At 37.2% G+C, this 21168-nt stretch overlaps 1 protein-coding gene across 1 annotated transcript; it reads left to right on the forward strand.

Moving 5' to 3' along the window:
• Positions 1-4539: 4539 nt before the first annotated feature.
• On the forward strand, positions 4540-21152 carry LOC129801944 (acetyl-CoA acetyltransferase, mitochondrial). The gene is made up of 4 exons (XM_055847437.1): positions 4540-4727; positions 4793-5210; positions 11597-11660; positions 20312-21152. The coding sequence occupies exons 1-4, from the start codon at positions 4707-4709 to the stop codon at positions 21036-21038; spliced, it is 1230 nt and encodes a 409-aa protein (XP_055703412.1). The 5' UTR covers positions 4540-4706; the 3' UTR covers positions 21039-21152.
• The last annotated feature ends 16 nt before the right edge of the window (positions 21153-21168 follow it).

The raw sequence follows: 21168 nt of genomic DNA on the forward strand, positions 1-21168 counted from the left end.
GTGAACTTTTTTATTGGCCTTTATTGAATTGATTTAATAAACTACAACTATAAATATTGTTCGCGTTCACCGCCGGCTTAGTTTGGTAACCAGCCCTCGAAGAAAGTTATAGAAAAGTTCTTTTATAGATTGTATAAAATTGGTTGAAAAATAAGCTCTCAAGAGCGATTTTTAATTTTTATCTTGAAAAATTTAAAATGAGGAATTGTATATTTCGCCTGTTCACGATCAAGACATATCCAAACTACCCCGTACATTCAAACACATTACGAGAGCACATCCATATAGAGTGCCAGTGTTAAAAGAATGCCCAGAATGAGCCTGAAACGATGAAACGATGAAGGACGAGAATAAGAGGACCGCTTGGTGCTGTTTAATTTACAACACAAATTTAATAAATATCTATAAGCAACCATTGTATTTGGATTATCATTGACTTTCTAAAAAGAGTGAGTGAACACACACATACAACGGACTCAGACTGGGGGACGGACTATCGTGCGTCCTCTTTAACCTGGCACTGGGGAAAGCGATCCGTGATTTCGGTGTGATCATGAGGGGGGTCATACTCAATCCTCTCGTTCAGTAATAACCTTCCCGATTTGAGAGCTCTCTCCGGTAGAGGTTTTTCCTTTACCGATTCGAAGGTATATGAGAGAGAACTTACCTAAAAACCCGTTGGAAGTTCGAACGTTTAAACCGACGAGTTACACAAAAATGAGAAAAGTATCTAAAAACGACATCTTTTGAGTGAAAGTGCAATTAAGACGTTCTGCCATCCTGAATTTCCACAAAACTACACAAAAATTCACTTTTCGCAGCAAATGCACACTGTTGTTGACATTGTCAACGACTCCTTCATATGAAGGAGTCGTTGACATTGTTGACGGAAGTGTCAAGAATATCGAAATTCGAAATGGCAGAACAATCAGCGCTAAGCGGCGAGTACGTGAACTTGCACTTTAGGCTTCCGGTAGATTTTCGAATGGGTTTGGCTTGGCTTTGGAGTGGCTTTGTCTCTTCGAAAGGTTATTACTGAACGGAGCCAATAAGTCTACGCAGCTCCTAGCTTATGCTGACGATATTGACATTATGGGGCGCAATCCCAGAGCTGTACAAGAGGCCTTTATCCAGATTGAACATGCGGCACGAAAACTGGGGTACAGATAAATGAAGGCAAAACAAAGTGCATGGTGGCCTCGTCAGCAGCAACTCCGGCAACATCCACGGAGAGCATCGGTCAAACAGGGTTCCCGATGCGGGACTACAACTTTGAAGTTGTCAACTCCTTCATGTACCCTGGGTCAACAATCACAGCCGACAACAACATCTCAATAGAAGTCCGCGCACGGCTGCTGAAAGCCAACAAAGCCTATTTCAGTCTATCAAGAGTTTTCCGGTCCAGAAACTTAAGCATAAACACTAAGCTACTGCTGTATAGGACTATGATCCTGCCAGTCCTCACATATTCGTCTGAGATGTGGGTCCTCAGCAAACAGAATCTCTCGACAGAATTCTCACATACAAGATCCACTGCAGTAATGTTAAAAACAAGGTGAAAACAAGAAATAACTTACTGCAAAAACTTGTTAACGCTCAGTGGGGAGCTCAGCAGAACCTGATGCGTACGTCTGCTCTTGCGCTATCATTTTCTGTAGCAGAGTACGCAGCTGAAGTATGGGAGAGATCTGCGCACGCCAAACAAGTTGACGTCGCTCTTAACGATACCACCCGTATAGTAACAGGGTGCCTAAAGGCCACTCCAGTGGACAAACTCTATCCCTTAGCAGGAATTGCTCCACCACAGGTGAGGAGACAAATCATCTCCAGTAGAGAGATGTACAAGGTTCTTTCCGAACCAAAGCATCTTCTCCACGGTACAAAAATACCAAGAGCAAGGCTGAAGTCTCGCAAGAGCTTTTGCCACTCTGTCAAACCACTTGATCAATCTCCAGAGGAGGCCAGACTTAATCTGTGGAAGGAAGTCTTTCCACCAGATTTTGTCGAACTAAGGGAAGGCCTTCCTCCTGGTGGTGACCAAGACTGAAAGACATGGAAGTCTCTCAATCGTTTGAGAAGCAGCGTATCGCGTTCGAGAGACAACAGGCAGCGATGGGGTTTCTCCAATTGTGACGTCCTTTGTGACTGTGGGGTGATCCACACCACCCCCCATTTGTGTGTTTGTCCGTTGTCCCCTGCCCCTTGTGGAGCAGAAGATTTGATGTCGGCAAGTCCGCTTGCCATTGACGTGACCCGTTTCTGGGCAAGACATACTTAATTTTTTTAAAGCCTGGATAGGATTAATAATAATAGCAAACAGATTTGCGAACTCTTAGCCGCGTTTGAGAGGAGGACTTTACGACGGATTTTTGGCCTCATATGTGAGGAGGGACGATTCCGGAGCCTATACAACCATGAGGTGTATGAGCGCTACCGAGAGGTAACTGTCGTGAAGCAAATACGCCTCAATAGGCTCCGGTGGGCTATTCATCTGGTTCGCAAGGATGAGGACGACCCAGCCTGGAAAGTCTTTAGGGGCGGACTCTATGCTTCGAGGGGACGAGGCCGACCCAGCCTCAAATGGACCGACGGCGTGGACCATGACGCCAGCTCATTAGGGGTGCGGAATTGGAGAACAGTGGCGCGTAACAGGCTCAAGTGGCGACGGGCCCTGAGTCAGGCCAAGACCAGTAATTGGTGGTAGCGCCGGTTAAATAAGTAAGAACACGCACATATCCATGTGATTTTAGAGTCCACTGACACTTCGTTTGCCGAAGCAACTAATTTGCATTCGAAAATATCGTAAGGGGTAAAAAAAAATGCCTGCAGAAAGAATGATCGCAGCGCCATGCAGATAAAGAAAATTGAGTCTTTACGGGACTACTTATAGATCCAAAGACAATGATATCGCGTATTTCGAAAACTAGATGATGCTTCTTTAACCCTTTAAGGACGATTGGGTCACCGGTGAGCCAAATTGAGCCCGATCACAAGTAGATTTTGATTCTCCAATAGTGTCTTGGATGAAAGGTAAATGGAACTCTATTTGCACAAAAAGTCGTTGAAGTTCGAAGAATTCAAATTCAATTTCGAATTTTCATACTAAATTTTCGAACAAGATGGGGAAAATTTATCAAATATCATACTAAAAATCTCGCAAAAGAGTTACTCAGTGATTATAGAGTGATTAAATACTGGGGCAAGAATAGTAAGCGTCGTTGTTCTGTTTTTTTCCTCACAACAATGTGAAGACCATCACATTTTGACACTTGAGCACTTCGAAATTCGAACAGGATGTACCTGATCCACCTTGCGGAATTATCAAGAAGTAAGAAAGTCTCTTTTTTGGATCTTCAAATAGATTTTCGAATTTTTCAAGATCTACTTCTGTACGGAAAGATTGTGTTTTACTTTGAGAGGTCAGAAAAAATGATTTTTTTTGACCCCGAATTTTCGATCCTCTCGTCCTTAATGGGTTAAATTCTAGTATGTTGTAGCTCAGGATAATGTCCTAGATACACTTACGACTTAAGCCGAGAGACGACTTAGTGGAAAATGATGGAAATCTAGTTAAACTATTATTTCTAATATAATTACGCTAAGCCGTCTCTCGGCTAATCCTCAGGTCTATCAAGGCCCTAACACCTTTCCAACGATGGATCGCAATCTTTCCTTGATGTTCCTTGACCTGGGCTATAAACGCTATAAATAAAAAATAACGTGACCGTTTTATATTTTCGGTGTTTATGTTGCGATTTCGATGAAATTTTAGTATATTGTATCTGAGATCGAGACCTTTCTGACAATCGATTGCATCCGCCCCCACTCCACCTCCATGTACCCTGACTCTTACTTTATCACAATTAAGCATCACGAGTTGAAGGCATTCCGAGGCGCTTGTAAAGAATCTCAACTGCATTAAGCTCATATGGGTTTACTCTAATTTTTGATGAGGATAGACAGAGGCAAGAGTAGACAAATAGAAAAACTTTGTAGACCAGAGTTGATATCTTTTACCGTTTGACCTCTGACTTATAATTACAATAATTACATAATGATTTAACAATAATTCAGAAGCTCGTTAATGGGCTGTTTTCCTCTAAATTTAGTCGCTATTGTAGAGTAGAGAGAGGTAATCAAAAGAGCTAAATTAGACAATATACTTCTCAAGATATTTATTTATTATATTTAAAAGATGATGTAAATGCGGGGAGTCGTGTTGTGATAAGGCTTCGAAGGAAAGAATTTTATTTTTTTTGTGCCGGCATTCGATGTGACCACCGTTAATTCAAGTCTTGATTTACAAATTTTGTTCATAGATGGCCATGTATGTCATAATTTCGCCGGCGAAGTGTATTTAAAAAAAGGTCCGTTTTCCAAGTAAGACTTCAGGCAACCTGTGCAATTTTCTGCGAATTTTAGTAAAACAATTTTCTCATTAGAGTTATTTAAATAGATTTCTATAAAAATGTTCTGGAAAATCCGCTTTAAACATGAAAATTTCACCTTTAATCCCGCGTGAAGAACAACCGGTTTAATCATCTGATCGTAATTGCGTAAAGTTGTCAGCCCTGCTTCTCCAGTTGTGAATTCTTGCCGTAGAATATTGCATATTTTCTTCTTTTTCTCCCTTTATTTCCCTGTGAATTCAGTTTTTCCACCTTGTGAGTGTCTTCTTTTGTACCCTGAAACCTTATTTTGCAGTAATGGCATTCAGAATGTCAAGGGTAAGAGCGCTGTTGTGTAATCAATCTTCCTTCACTTTTTGCCTCATGAAATGTCTCTTTTACAGTTCTTCCCATCCGGGAAGCGATTCTTCAGCACCAAGCTGAATGATGTGGTCATTGTGGCTGCAACAAGAACCCCCATGGGCAGCTTTCAGAGTGCCCTAGCTCCACTGAGTGCCAGTCAGCTGGGTGCTCAGGCTATTGAGGGGGCGGTCAAACAGGCAGGGATTGCAAAGGAGGATGTGGGGGAAGTTATTATGGGCAATGTGGTAAGTGCTGGAATGGGTCAGGCTCCAGCCAGGCAAGCAGCTATCTTTGCTGGTCTCCCAAAGTCCACAATTTGCACGACAGTCAACAAAGTCTGCTCTTCCGGACTGAAGAGTGTCATGATGGCTGCTCAGACCCTCTCCCTCGGCCAGGCAGAAGTCATCGTTGCCGGTGGCATGGAATCAATGTCCAATGTCCCCTACTACATGAAAAGAGGTAAGTCTGAGGAGACATTTTAAGCATTAGCAGCAGTTGCTAGGAACTAAGAAACGCACAAGATCAAGGTGAATCAGTGACAGTCTTTATGAAAAAATTTGCATGATGGGAATTGTTACGTAATTAATCACCGTAAAGTTGTTTTCTTGTTAGTCGCAGTGGAATCTTATCAATGTAAGTGGATTATTAATAATTTGTTTCTGAGGGAGTTTAAATCAGTTGTCTCTTACGGATTTTACTGATGAATATTTTCTGATTTTATTACAAGGATCATGAAGAATATTTTGAATAATTCAACAATGTTCTGATTAAAGTCGTAGCAGTGATTCAAGGTCTATTTAAATTTACCTCATTGACAATAAAAATCAATTTCATTCAAAGTTTAAATGATTTAACAATTTTTTTTCTTCTTTTACGTGAACAGAAGAAAAGCGCATTATTTATTTTATAACAGACTTATATCTAAAATAATAATAAAAGGGATAATTAGAATTATTCTAAATCGATTCAAAATAGTATTTAATGAGGTCGCAGTAGATATATTTAAAGGCAGTCCAAAATGTGTTTTTACATCTATGCACGTCAGTGACCTTGAATGATTCCTTATTACAATTTTTCAAGGTCGAGAATCGAAAAGTTTTAGAGAGATTATTTATAAAGCGATAAGGACAAATTTAAACCCAATTGAAAGGTCTTTGAATATTTCATCAATTTATTACATATTATTTGTCAATATTAATATCGATTGATGTTGAAAATCTATACAGGATCTTCTGTACAAATGAGGCTAAAACCAGTATAATTATTAATCGTGTCGAGGCCTAAAATTAAGTTTGTCTTGCCCAAAAACAGGCCATGGCAATGGCAAGCGGTATTCGCGTGTTCTTTCGACACTCAATTTAACCCTTTAAGGACGATTGGATCACCGGTGACCCAAAAATGAAATTTTTCCTACGGCCATTGTTCAGGATGAACATGAGTATGGAATAATTAAGAATATTTGATTAAACTATTCTTGTAAAACCTCACTTCAAGCACTTATGGTGTAGGGAAAATTATTATTTAATTTAAATTTATTTATTTATTTTATTATTAAATCCTTAGACATCCTGTGAGAAAAACAAATCATTTAGGTTCAGAGTACAACCTTTAGTTTGTACTTCCTCGTAGGAGGCTAAAATTTAACACTTCAAAACCCATTGCTGACTGATTAGTGATTGCAATACCCAAGGATGGGGTATGCTATCTCCCTTACCACAAGGACTAAAGGGACGAAATTAGTCCCAACATATTTTCTAGATCCTTAACTAATAGACCAATAAGGTCTAGTCCTTTAAGGACCTCTAATTTTCTCAATAAACCAAAATTACTTTATACAAATTTGTTCTTGAAAAACTGAAATTTCATTAATATTTGAATTGCAAGTTCAAGGACTTCTAGAATGAATCTTGGAATCAAATTTACACCAAACTACTTTCAGGACACTTAATTCCAAGGATTCATTCATAGAATCCTAATTTAGTTTATAGTTTACTTAATATTAGAGAAAAAAGATGAAGTGTTTTTCTTCATCATTAAAGAACAATAGCAAAATTGCACATTTTTAAACTCAAATTTAAGGTATTTAGAAAGGTGAAATGGAAGTTTAATAATTAGCAAACTATTTTTGAACTATTCAAAATTATATTTGCTAAATCAAAATTGTAAATTAATCAATAGTTTACGAACTATTGAAGATTTAAAATGTCTTGATTTCCCCGAATTTCCCATCAATAAGTGGGTCACCCGGCAATAGAGAAAGACGACACCGGGAAAAACAACAATTCGCGATTCGCGCAATCAGTCAGCAATTTTCTGTGAAGACATAATATAGGGCATAAGAAAATTGCAAAATTAGGTTAAATAATTAGGAAATTAATATTTTTAGGACAGTGCTTGAAGTGGGAATTAGCATTTAGTATATAAGATGTAAAATTTGAAATAATAAATCAGATTAAAGCCTACAGTCATTGAGAGTTCCAGTTTTTCTCAACAGCAGCAGCAAAGTACGGCGGCACTACATATAAAGAGTAAGTGCCTTAAATTGCAGGGCTTCCTTCTCAAGTTCCAGGGCCTATCAGATCGGCGGCACTTGCGTGCCCATATAATCAGCGGCCCAGCTCCAATTGCCTCCAGTGGCAATTTAGAGTCGGCTTTCAGAGAGATTCCTAGTGAATCTTCTGCTGAGATCCTGTACTGAGGCTTACCACAGCCGAGTTGCGTGCAGATTTATCTGCCTTCCCCAGAGAGGAAACTGATTGTTGCCCATAACAGGTGGCATTTCTGCCTAAGACCTGAGGCTCTTTAGCCAACCATTAGGGGCTGTCGAGAGACGCCGGGGACAACTCAGCCAGGATCCGCAGACCAGGAAGCTCCTGGAAGCCACTCGAAGAGCAGGGAATTATTCTGAGCTATTCGGAATAATTTCCTCCTCTAGCCTGAGCTCTGCTCAAGGCGGAGCTTGGACAGCCATAAACAGTTGTGTTTTGCTCTAAAAAGTCAGAAAAAAACAATTTTTTCTGACCTTCAATTTTTGACTTTCTCGTCCTTAAAGGGTTAAACCTCGTGGTGAAAGGATCAGTCAGTTCCCGGGGACTCCAGGAGCACCATTTTAGTTCCGATTAAGGCCCTAAATACGCGTGGAGGTTCCTTCTTTGCTCCTCAGCAAGGAAACCAATGATAAGCCCAGATAAGTTTATGGTAGCTGAGATTCTTTACAGGTGACCTCGAAATGCGTGCATCCTGAAGTGCATGCAACTTCGAGATGCACTTCGAGAAAAAAGAGAAGAGATGCACGCAACTCGGAATGCGTGAAAATTCGATTGTCAGTTGAATTTTGGGGGTTAACTATATTTTTGGGTAATAAAAGTCCAACATTTCGAGTTCCACATATATGCTCTATCCAGTGGAATCATATAGGGGAAAGTGACCATGCTTGATACGATCCAAGCTTGATAATAACTATTTTTTGCTTGTGTTAATCAATAGTTGTGACTCTTCGCAATATATTTTAATAGCTGGTCCTAAGTCTCACACTTCTTGAAAAAATTAGGAACCTAGCTCTTTTTTCCTAGTTTCAGGAAGCAAAAATCAAAAATAGGTCCAAAACTGTAATTTCAATACATGATATTTCATAAGTTTTTCTTAATTAATGTCGCTGTTCAGGAAAACTACTATCATAGGCACATAGAGGGTTCATCAGTATTAATATTTATGTAAAAATATTTTTACTTGGGAACACTGTTTTTGTGGGTGGTGACAAATTCATAAATTCTACCTGTGTCCATCCTATATTTTAAGAAGGGTCCATGAATGATAATTTAAATGTGGTAACTCTATCATTTGGTGTGATTCTTTCATAATTACACCTATTGTAATCCTCCAATTTTATCGACAATTGACATAACCTTCAACCCTGTAGCCTGAATTTTAAGGTTGCAGAGTGACATTTTCATGGACTCAAAGTGAAAAAATGGTTTTCGCTAGTGCCCTAATGTCATAAAAACATGGCTTAGAAAAAATTACATAAAAGTGATTTTAAAACTAAAAACCAGTCGTACAAACGATTTAAGCAGATAGATTAGAGTTCCGTCTAAATATTGATGTGCAATTTTTTGCATCCGGTGAAATTTTTACAGTGAAAATGGGCCTCCGATTTGTCGAATCAATTATTATACAGGAAGGCCCCGGACCCAACTTGTATAAAAATCGCTACTGAATTTCCATTTTCTTCTTGAGGAAAATCTAAGGATTTCCAAGAACTATTTGAGGTTGGATTATGAACCTAATAAGTGAGACATTTTTTTATCATAGTGGAAGAAACGCTTCGGTTTGTGAGGTAATCAGAAAATAATCACAAACCTTGGAAATCATTTTACAGTATAAAGCATGGTCACTTTCCCCTACAAACAATCTTTAAAATTTGTAAGTGAAAATAAGAAAATATTATGAAATTTAGTTTTTGAAGCCGTCTCCTGAAAAATGCTGAAATCTGACATCGGACATTGTAATATTCAATGTGCGATATCATATAATTTGTCGTAACTTCCATTTTTGGGGAAGTTACGACAAATTTCCATACAAAATTTTCAGTAATCAGCATTTTCCGTAACTTCTTTTGCTCATTTGCGTAGCTTGTAATTTGCACCAAAATTGTAATATTTCTCAACAAAACGTTCACAAACTCTTCCAAATATTCAAAGACAGTGCGAATAATGCAACATTAAATCATTTTAATTCAATATTTTTGTGAGAAAAAAGTGTGAAAAAGTTCCTGCCCACCTGTCATTAATTCAAAACAAAACAAGCGACGGGGCGCACAAAATTTATGAAATAAAAGTTTTAGGGACAGGGATAACAGTATATAATTGACTAATTTAGTCATATAGGGAGCATCTAAACGGGGGGATTTTATTTCGAAACCGCCATTTTGACACAAAAGTCCCCCTTTGAGCTTTAGATCAGTGCATTTTTGCCTATCTTTTGGCGCTTAAAATCTCCCTCTTCCAAAGCTCCATTTGCTTATGTTCGAATATTTTGACATTTCAAGCGATTTTAAATCTTTTTTTTGTTTTTCAAGAGATGTTTTTCTCGTGAACAATTTCCAATGTTATCAAAAGTCGATAAGCAGGTAAAATAGGGACACGGTATCGATCACTCTTCTGAATGTATCGTTTAATCTTTATTAGAATATGATCAAATTGTTAAATAGACATCCTTAAATAGAAATAAAGAAATAGTTAAATAGAATAAAGTTGATTTATAGAAAAATAAAAACTTAGGATATTTTCTTAATTTAGCAACAATATTGGCATAAAATCCAGTGGTAGGACGGTTTTGATATAGAAAAAGGGTGCCCCATCTCCTCTTCCTTATAAAGTGTTCGTCACTAGGCATAAATATTAACTTACCACTCTTTAACAAATTCTTTGATTGTAAAACACTACTGTGTGATTGACGTTCGAAACGTTTCGAAATAAAATTGAAAGTCTTTCAGACTATCTATTTTAGTCAGAGCACACTTGGAGAATTTATAACAGAGGAAGGAGAAAATTTATCTCAGGAATGAACCACTAGGGGAGATTTCCCGAGACCCACCGGTGCATAGCACAGTGGGGTGCATTTCGAAATCCTCCCGTATAGAAGACGCCATAAAGGCGCTTATTATCACTGGAATAATTCAAATTGATATAATGCATTTTAGAAAATTTTCATAACTTCCAAGATCTCCATACATTGGATGTTACGGTTTTATAAACGATGGAAGTTACGATAAAATCTTATTGTGTTTCTTGTGAGATATATCATAGCTTTTTTAAATAATTTTATTTAGATTTTCTCTAGTTAACTTGCAGTTTATTAGAGTGCAACTTTTATTATTTTGACTCAAAAGTGTATCGCATTCGGGGCTCATTTTTAAGAGGAATAAAATTGAACTGAAAATATCGTTTCCTGAAAAGTTGTCAAAAGGAAGTTACGACAAATGCTGATTTAACTGACGAATTTCTTTACCATTTTTTTTATTTTTTGTCCTAACCAAAGTAAAATATTTTAATGGTCAAAATGGAATGTTTCACTGATACACAAATGTTTTTGCCTTTAAATATTTGTAAATTGTTCGATTCATAAGCAACTTAAACCCGATTTAGATTTATCAGAAATTTAAAAAACCTTCCCAATGAATTCAAAAATATCCAAATCGGCTGAGACATACACTTTTTAGTGCTGTCTTTCACATTGACCTTGAAAAAACGCTAGAAGGAATAATTCATGGTCATTGCCGTATATTTGCGAAAACTAGATACAGTAGACTCTCGCTCAATCGGCTTTTTCTCAATCGGGCGAATAATTTTGTTGAAAATTTTCACGTTTAATTATGAAGCTAATTTTCTGAAATTCGCTGTAGTTCTTCCTATTTTATCGTGGTTCTTTATAATTGAGCGCTTTTTGTGGAATTTACAAAGGCTTTGACGTCCAAATCTATCTATAAACCGGACGACATTTTGCCCCAAATGCCCAATTTTAGAGAGAGTCTACTGTAATCTTCAAAATATATTGCAAAATGAATTCGAAATGTCCCGAAGACCCTAATGCCGGCTTCAGACTGGAGGTTTAGCCCAGTTCTCGAAGGTCTCAAAAATCTTAATAACAAGCAATAATAATCCTAAATAACAATTTCCTAAAAAATCATACATGATGAGGAACTAGAGAAGTTAAGCCAGTTAGCTAAGCCTTAGGTCTGAAGCCCGTATAAGGGCACTAAGTCGTTATCGCTAACTGTTCAGTCTCTAACTTCTTTAACCCTCGTGACAGAATATTACACACTATTCTTTCCTTGTGCCTCTCAGGAGACACTCCCTATGGGGGCATCAAACTGATTGACGGGATTGTGCACGATGGCTTGTGGGATGTGTACAATCCACCCCCCTATCAATACCGTTATTTTAGCAAATTCTCTATAGGGAATTCAAATATCCAGCGTATAAGCGGCGCGAGCGGTTTCGCGGAGAACTACAAGCGAAGTACTAGCGAATCTAGCGGCAAAACCCGCAAACCTCTTTTGACAGCTCCCACGTGAATAAATTCCTTCGAATGTGCTTACGCGGTTATTGTGGAAAAACTCCGGAAAATATTCAATAAAGTGCAGTGGCAAAGTGTACAAAGACTCTGTAGAGCATATCTCAGCTATCTGAGTAGTGAAAAGTGAGAGACATGAAGTGTGTGGTGAAAAATTGTGGAAACACCCGCCATCGGAATCCTCTTCGTGTAACATTCCACAGGTAAATATAGGCACATTTCTTTCTCCATATGATCAGTGATTTATGTTTTTATCACCAATGGAAAGCTCATTAAATTAGAGATTTTATGACTTTAGAACTATAAATTGCTGATCTTTTAATAATGAAGAAAAATTCATGGGAAAATTGTAAAATTTTTCTGAGCAACATTTTTGCCGGCTATGCCAGGGATGAATCAGGGGAACATCTCTCGCCAAAATCTTACTTTTTTCATTGAAATTATTATTAAAAAAAAAACATGTTTTATCAAAAAAATTAATCGTTCTGCTTGTAATAAAGGAGATTGTTAACGTGGTCTAACCGAGCGTTTGCAAATTAGACTTGTAGAGAAAGTAAGGGATTATAAATTATAAATTTTTTTTATTTAATTGCACAATTCATTAAATTGATTAAATTGAGTTTAAATACAGTATAATGGAAGTGATATAAGAAATAAGTATACTCATGAACCCTATTTTTACCAGTTTTTCTAATTTTGTTTTTTTGCAAAAAAAATTCTAGATTTCCGAGAAATCCCCAAACTCAAAAAGTCTGGGCTAATCGCCTTAAGCTCTCAGCTGCAGACGTGCATGATAAATACGTATGCAGCCTTCACTTCAAACCAGAAGATATAAAACTGACAAATGTCCGCAAGCAGGGCTTCAAATACCGCCACTGCTTGGATCCAGCCGCTCTTCCAATAGTAAGTAATATTTTTTCTTAATGCAGGGTTACAAGTCACAGAAATGATAAAATAGTTTAAGGTTAGTACAATGCGACTCTAGCAGTGACAACTAATTATTTCCAGCTCTGTTGACACTATTGGATTCATTGCCAACTTTGATATAAAGCAATTTAAAAAATAAAGTGATATTTTATGTTTGCACTACATCTTTGATAGTTTCAACACAGTAACTTTATACACCATTTAATTAATCCATAAATTCTATTAATAATAATAATAATAAGGATCAGTGTAAGTCGCTCATTTTTTGGACTTTCGTTGGTCCAATCTAAAAAGTAATCGATATGTTATTGACATGGTGTTTTCATTTGCTTTTCGCTCATTACTTTATGGAATTGTACAAATGAACAGTAAAATATTAAATTTGGTCAGCAAAAAATCTAAGTGAAAGATATTCATCTGCAACCATATTAGATGTTAATTATATTAATTAGACTATGCTTTTAATAGATTTTGGATTTAATTAAACTTAAATTGAATATTTTACTGGCCAAATTTAATTATTACTTCTCGTTTGTTTTTGAACCAAATTCTATAGGAGAGTTAAACTTAAAAAAAACAAATATATTAAATTAAATTACCACTTTCTCTAAAATTGTCCTTTATTACATAAATTTATGATCGTTTATTATTTATACTTTTTAAAGCAATAAATTCTTTAAAAAGTTTGAATAAATTTAGGAAAAGTTTCTTCTCTGTACTACTCAAAAAATCTGTAATTCTATACGTTAGTTATTTTCTATTTATATATCAAGTTTGTATATTTTTCCTTTTTCTAAATGTTCCAATATTATTCACTTTTAATTAAAAGTATATGTCTATTAAAATTACAACGTAACTCTTTCAGAACGAGAAGATATTTGCGAAAAAAGTAACTTCAAAACACAATTTTTTGCTGTTTAAAATCTAAAAAGATTTTCCATCCATTTGTACTTAATATAAAGCACTCATAGTTTCCTCAAATATTTTTTCTTTGTAATATTTATATACATATCCCTCGAGTTTGCCCCAATCCGAATTTGCAATGAAGGAATCACACCTCTATAAGTTAATCTAATTTTATCATTGATTTTACTTTTGATATGTTTAATGATTCTTAATAACCATTTCTTAAGGCGAAAGTTTATGAGCATTCTAGGGAGTATACATCTTGACTTTAATTGGTGAGCTATTTTAGGTTTGTTTCAAAAGAATTGGAATTTTTTGTCAAATCTTTTCTATCACATTTACTGTGATTACAAAGTTTCTATTCATTTAAAATTACTTTTGTCCATTAAGTTCTTGTTTTACTGACATATCTTCTGAAAATAAATGTACATAAACGTAGTAAATGTAAATTTAAATACTGCAAAACTGTGTTTTTGATGCGTTCTTTGATACGTGGTAATTGTTAAAAGGTTAACTAGTTCCAACCAGTTATGAATTAGTTTTTACCGATTATGAACCGATTATTTGTTTTTATTCGAAATTCAATTGTAAGCTTTGTAAGCGACCTTTTGATGGTTTAATAAATTAGTTTAAATCGGTAAATGATGCCAAAGTTTTTTTTTTACGTAAAACATCTAGATCACTAGTTCGAGAATTTCCCAAAACATGTCTTCCTTTTAATTTCAACTTTTCCTTTATACATGAATGTGACTGTCAGATATGAATATCCTGAATATCACCGTGACATTAAAGTAATTTGAACCCTGTATCAAGCGATTACTATAATAAATATCAAAAATTTCAAGAACTTATAATTTATTGGCTTCATAATTCAGGAAACACCTTTAGTTAATATTACATTTCTGTATCAAAACTATTTCTAATATATAATGACCCAGTTGAGGTTATGACTTGGAGGTAAAAAGTGCCATTGAGTCAATTTTATCTATTTCGGTCTTATGCTTGAGGATTAAAAACTTAGTTGGGAACCTAGTATAGAGGGTTATTAAAATTGTCAATGCAATACCTTGTGCAATGAAATAGCCTAAAATAAATTTTATATAGGACTTGACGGCTACGCATGAGGATATTGATGTACCTCTGGTATCAAATGATGACACGGAAATGTCCACCCCGCTTGTTGGATCAGAGATTGCTCACAACACTAACTTCTGTGAAAGGCAGGACTTAGAAGAAAATTTGATGGTTCAAAATCTTAATAAAAGTGTCGGCAATGAACCAGAAACCCGTACCATGAATATGGAATCAGAGGTGTTAGTCGTCAACGACTACGATTATGATGATGATTCTGAAATTGAATGGTTGATTGATCCTCACACTGATGATGACATGTCTGACGAATGGAGAGTTGACAGAGATTTGCAAATATCGTCCATAGAGACAGAGCCCCAACCACCACATTCAGAGGCTGCAATTAGGGAATTAAAAGCTGAAATACAAAAGTTGCAAGAGGAAGTGATGGTTTTGAAAAAAAAGAATCAGGCTCTTAATATGAAGATAAGACGACGCGATGAAAAAATCTCCAAATTGCAATCGTCTTCCTGCAAATCCACTGTCAATGTATGTGAGCGTTGCAACACATCTTTTTCTCTGGAATCCTTAAGTGGGGTTATCCGCCAAATTGTTGAACGCATTTTGGCAAGAGGGGAAAGAGAATTCTTCAACGAAAAGTATGAAGAGGAATTGAAATTCTTTGCCGTTCAGTTGCACTTCATTTCTCCCAAAGCGTACCGCTTTTTGAGGAGTGAGCTGGAGAATATTTTGCCCAGCGAAATTACCATTTTGAGGTGGCTAAGGGTAATAGATTGTCAACCTGGATTTTCGGACGAAGCCCTTACATCTCTTCACAACTATGTGGCTAGCCAAAACCGACTCGTGTGGTGCCAGTTGCTCTTTGATGAAATGTACATCCATCGCCATATCGACATCATCGGCGGTAAGGTGTATGGATTTCCATTTCTAGGAAATACCTGCGAAGGGAATAGTGAAGCCACGATCAATGATGGTGATAATGGCGAGGCGACTCAGGTGCTGGTTTTTATGCTAGTGTCCATCGACATGCAATGGAAGATCCCAATAGGATACTTCCCAATTAGCAAAATGGCAGCTCCTGAAAAATCTCAGCTCATTTATGAAGCCATAACTCTGTCCGAGAAAACCGGCGTTAAAGTTTTGGGCATTACCTTTGACGGTGCTCCGGTAAACCTGAGTGCAGTAAAGAAACTGGGTTGCGACCTTGGGAAAGACGACGGCGAATGTTACACCATTAACCATGGAGTTGGTTGTACTACGAGAGAAATATTCGTGCATCCGGACCCGTGCCACATGGTGAAGATGATTCGCAATCACTTTGCTAATCACCAGCTTGTGGACGGGGATGGTCAAGAAATTAAGTTCGAGTATGTACGCCTCCTCCATGAATATCAGCAGAACAGTGGTGCCGGCACTCGTCTTAAAGGAAATAAGCTGACAGACAGTCACGTCGCATTTTCCCAAAATTCTATGAATGTCGAACTAGCTGCACAGGTGCTAAGTAAATCAGTCGCAGATGCGATTGATTATTGCAGGGTTGAACTGCGTTTGAGTAAGTTTGAAGGCAGTGAAGCCACCTCCAAATTTCTGCGAATTTGCAATGGAGCGTTCGACGTTCTCAATACGCAGAACTGCACGCACAAAGGGTAAAATTTTATTTCTACTTAAATAACTTTTAAGTAACTCAGGAGAGAAATGATAACTTTAGCTCTCGCTAGTATCGATTCGACACTATCGAATTTCTAGTATCATTATGTGAAGTAAATTTCACTTGAAAAATACATATCAATAGCTCTAGAGGTGTTGATGAATTAGTGGCTAATCGACACTATCGACAAAAATGCAAGTGATTACCTCGATCGCCTATAATAGACACTCGACACTAGCTATTCATCGACATGCGACAGTTATCATTTCACCCAGGGTTGTCATTAGTATTTATTGGGTTCTAAATCATTTGACTTTTTGTAAACAATTATATATGAAATTTTTCCTAAAAATCATTTACAGGTACAAGGCGCCTATCGTGGATGGGAACTGCGAAGAAATCACAAAATTTTGTGAAGAAGCAGTCTCATATTTTACAGATTTGCATGTCTGGACCCACGATAAAGGACGAAAAACACAGAAATTGCAGCCAATCTCGAATTCCCAAATAAAGACTGGGTTTATCGGGTTGCGGGCCTGCTTGAGAAATCTCCCGGCTATCAGCATAAAAATGAGGGAATTTACCCAGGGAGGGTTTCTCACATATCCGCTACTCCAGGACCACCTTGAGTTCTTTTTTGGAGAAATACGAACAAAGCTTGGCTGCAATACGAATCCCACGATCTACCAATTTCGCGCCATCCTGAAGCGGCTTTTGACATGTGTGCAGATGGGAAATCTGCTGGATAACACCAACTGTAAAACACAGTCAGGAGTTATCCCAACTCTGCATGTTGAGGCCGAGATGAAGGTATGCACTTGTTTTAATGCCTCAACTTTTTGTGAAATATTTGTTTTGTTGTTCCAACCTAATCATGAAGGCAATATTATTTATGTATTACTAATTAAATCTTTATCGGCATTTTTACTAATTGTAAGCTCTTATTATTATATACTACCAACGTTCATAAATGCTAGTGAGTAAAAAGAGTATACTTTATCAGCCCCTCACGGTGATTGAAAATTGACGTTTCACTTCTTTAAAGTGCGTAGCTTGTGCCATTAAATTTTCTCTTCTCTCTTTCCTCATCATGCATTCTTTAAATTTTTCTCATATCACAAGTTTTTCTAGGTTAGTACAATTATCTGTATATAAAGATATAGTTTTGGAACAATAAAGTACTCCTCAAATCAAACCGTTTCCATTAAAATGATGTTCAAACTATTCCTTTTAAGTTGCTTTCATATTAGAGGCCATGCCAGTTTTTTATATATTATTTACATTTTAAACAACCTGAAGCGATTTGGTCCTATAGCCTTGTTTTGTACTGAAATATGCGTAATCAAGTTATTTAAAAGCTTTTTTTAACGCGAATAGGTTGAGCGCAATGGTCAATCTGAGCCGTACGATGTCGATCTAGAACCCATTGCTGAACCTTCCGATGAAGACGTCTTTGGGGAAGAGGTGCTCGCAGTTCATCTTACAGCAGATATGTTGGTATCCAAAGTGAAATTGGACTGTGAAGTTTGTGTCAGCTTTCGTGAAACGAATTCTTTATTCGTCATAAAACTCCTCGATGATGTATGTGCTTTTGGAAACAAATATTTTTGCCAGAGAGTGAAGCAAATTGGCCAAGCCCATTTCCTGAAGACATACAAGGAGGACGCTTGTGTTACCTACATAATGCAAAGTTTCAAGAACTACCCCACTACACAAAATCTGACACACTTCATCGAGCAAGACACACACTTCTTGAGATTCCTTGAACCTGCTGTAAAATTATTCGCAGAGAAAAGAGTGCGAGAGGAGTTGCGGTTTTTCAATTCCAAAATATCTGAACGACAGAAACTCCATAGACTTACTCACTTTAAAGGATTTTAAATCCGAAAGATGAGTATGTGAGATTGTATGGGAGTATGTGAGTATGTGAGTATGGGAAATTGCAAGATTTTAAAACAGGAACTTCACTTTGGAGAACCACCTCACTTCATGGATATTTTCAATGAAAATAGTGTGATTGCTTTACAATATCTCATCTTTGACCGAAAGAAACAATCAGAAATACTTAAAAGTGATATTTTCTCTTCTATCATGTCACGATAAAGAGCCATTCTTTGGATCTAGTGGTAACACGTGATGAAAATGGATTTTACGCTATAACATGCGACGCAAAAGATCCTCGTGAGAAATGCTTTATACTGAGAAATTTTTTGTGAAGAAACCCTGCCGTGGCGTCGTTTTGGAAAATATTGAGAAAAAGTAGCCAAAGTTCACCATAAAGACTATCAGTGCTACCGTGGCTACTGTACCTGCTGGTGCGGAGATTGCGGAAGTTCTTTGAAGCTGCTGTAGTACGAGTCTACACACTACTAGCACTACAAGAAGAAGAATGTGTCTGGTCCATCCCCAAGGGAGTCGGTTAGATGTAAGGTATTTGCACATTTCCCTGACAATGGCTGAACGTGCTTGGACGTATGGGATGCAGTAGTTCGGGTTGAAGGTTAATGCCATCAACCTCCAAGTGCGGATGGGTTTAAACGGTAAGGACTGGGATGGATGGGCACTTTTTTTTAGAGCTGTCGCTCTAGAAGAGTTCTATTGAGTATCTGAATAGAGCTCAGTTGATGTATTATAATATGGGAGATGCTTTTCAGAATAACGAGTAGTTCCAAACAGCCTTTGACTCAAAAGTGGCTTTTCTTCCCCTCTCAATTCTGTCTGGCATATTCCCACAGCAATTGTAACAATGATATTGTAACAAGTAACATACAGCCTGCGAAGGGACATTTCCATCGTTTAGTCCTGGAGGCTGGAATCAACGCTAAGACGGCGATGGACGCACGGGAAAGGGGGTATGAGATGAAAATAAATTGAATTAAATTAAAATTGAATTGAATCTTTAAATTTCTGGCCAATCAGTTCATATCCCAGAGCATTAAGAGCACTAAGGCTATGCAGACAATCGAGTGGCCTGGCTGGAAGATAGTTGTACATACAGAGAAAACCAGGTTCTTTGAGATGAGCATTCAGAACTTGGAAAAGAGTATTGATACGGCCAAGAATATTCAGGTAAAAATTGATAACCTCGAGAAAGCAGGAGCTAGCAAGTAAGATCACGATTTTCATTTTATTTTTTTTTCATGAATTCTTTATTCCTATTTGCAATATTTTCTCAAATATCTAAGGTTTTATTGTTTGTTGGTTATGTTAATATTAATGTAAATGGTGTCTCGAAAAAGAGACAGAAACATCAGAAAATAAGCCCTATTGATATGAAAATCTTGATGTAAATTATTGATGCAGCTGATTTGTGTGACGAAACGATCATAGGATAAAAATAAAACTAGCTATTCATATCCTCCTCAGAATGCTTAAATCACGCAATATTGTCAGATCAATATCTATTATGCATTTTTTCTTTGTTTTTTTTTTCTTCGATTTACTGTATACACAAACATTTTTATGTTGCTTTGGAATATTAAACCTGTGATGGAGTGTTTCTCCGTTTTTCTCTCAAGGTTAATTGACAAAGCTAAGATGGCGGTGAATACAGAATTTAAAAAAAAATACAACAAAATTATATTATATTACGTTAACGTCCTTAATTCATAGAATAACCCATTAGCGATGAGGCTATTTTATATACAGTTTTGGTCGTTCTGGGTTATTAGCAAAAGCGATGACTACGATGAATTTTAGAATTTTTATAAACTAAATCGAGGAATAAAAAAGAAAAAAATAATATATCAAAATTAAACTGATTCAAAAATGTTGTAACCCCTAATTGCAACCCTGTCGAAACGCCATCTGTGAACAATAATGAATACTCAATGGGTGTTTGAAAAACAACGGAAATATTTGAAAAAAAATTAACCCAATCTTTACGCTGTAACTTGAAGGCGTAGGGGGGGTGGTACAATCAGTTTCACATGGGAAATTGTGCTGAAAATACAGCCAAAAAGATGGGAATTACGCGGCAGGACCAAGATGACTATGCCATCAACAGTTACAAGCGTAGTGCAGCTGCATGGAGTGGAAAGCTCCTTGATGCTGAGATCACTCCTGTTCGAGTGCCTCAGAAGCGCGGGAAGGAGGATTTGGTGGTGACTGAAGATGAAGAGTACAAGAAAGTGAACTTTGACAAGTTTGGAAAGTTAGCCACGGTTTTCCAGAGGGACGGAGGAACTGTGACAGCTGGAAATGCTTCTACATTGAATGATGGTGGTTCAGCTTTGGTTTTGATGACGGCAGAGGCAGCTGAGAAGTTCAAATGCAAACCACTTGCAAGGATTGTTGGGTATCAAGATGCTGAAACTGATCCTATTGACTTTCCAATTGCTCCGGCCTTGGCTGTGCCAAAACTTCTGGCCAAGACTGGCGTGAGGAAGGAAGATGTGGCCATGTGGGAGATCAATGAGGCTTTTTCAGTGGTTGTTGTGGCTAATATTCGGAAGATGGATGTAGATCCGGCCAAAGTGAATATTCATGGTGGAGCTGTGTCTCTTGGTCATCCCATTGGTATGTCCGGAGCTCGAATTGTCACTCATTTGGCTCATGCACTGAAGCCTGGACAGGTGGGATGTGCTTCCATTTGCAATGGCGGAGGAGGAGCTTCATCACTGCTCGTGGAGAAGCTGTAAGAATTGCTTCCTCAAAGTCTGACACTGAAATTCATGCATTTATATATCCTTTTTAATGGAAATTGTTAATAATGTTTTCTATATTGCATAAAGAAGATGAAAGTTTGGAAAAAAGGGGATTTTTTTTCTC

The sequence above is a fragment of the Phlebotomus papatasi genome, chromosome 2 (genome assembly GCF_024763615.1).
Source record: "Phlebotomus papatasi isolate M1 chromosome 2, Ppap_2.1, whole genome shotgun sequence".
Lineage (NCBI taxonomy): Eukaryota > Metazoa > Arthropoda > Insecta > Diptera > Psychodidae > Phlebotomus > Phlebotomus papatasi.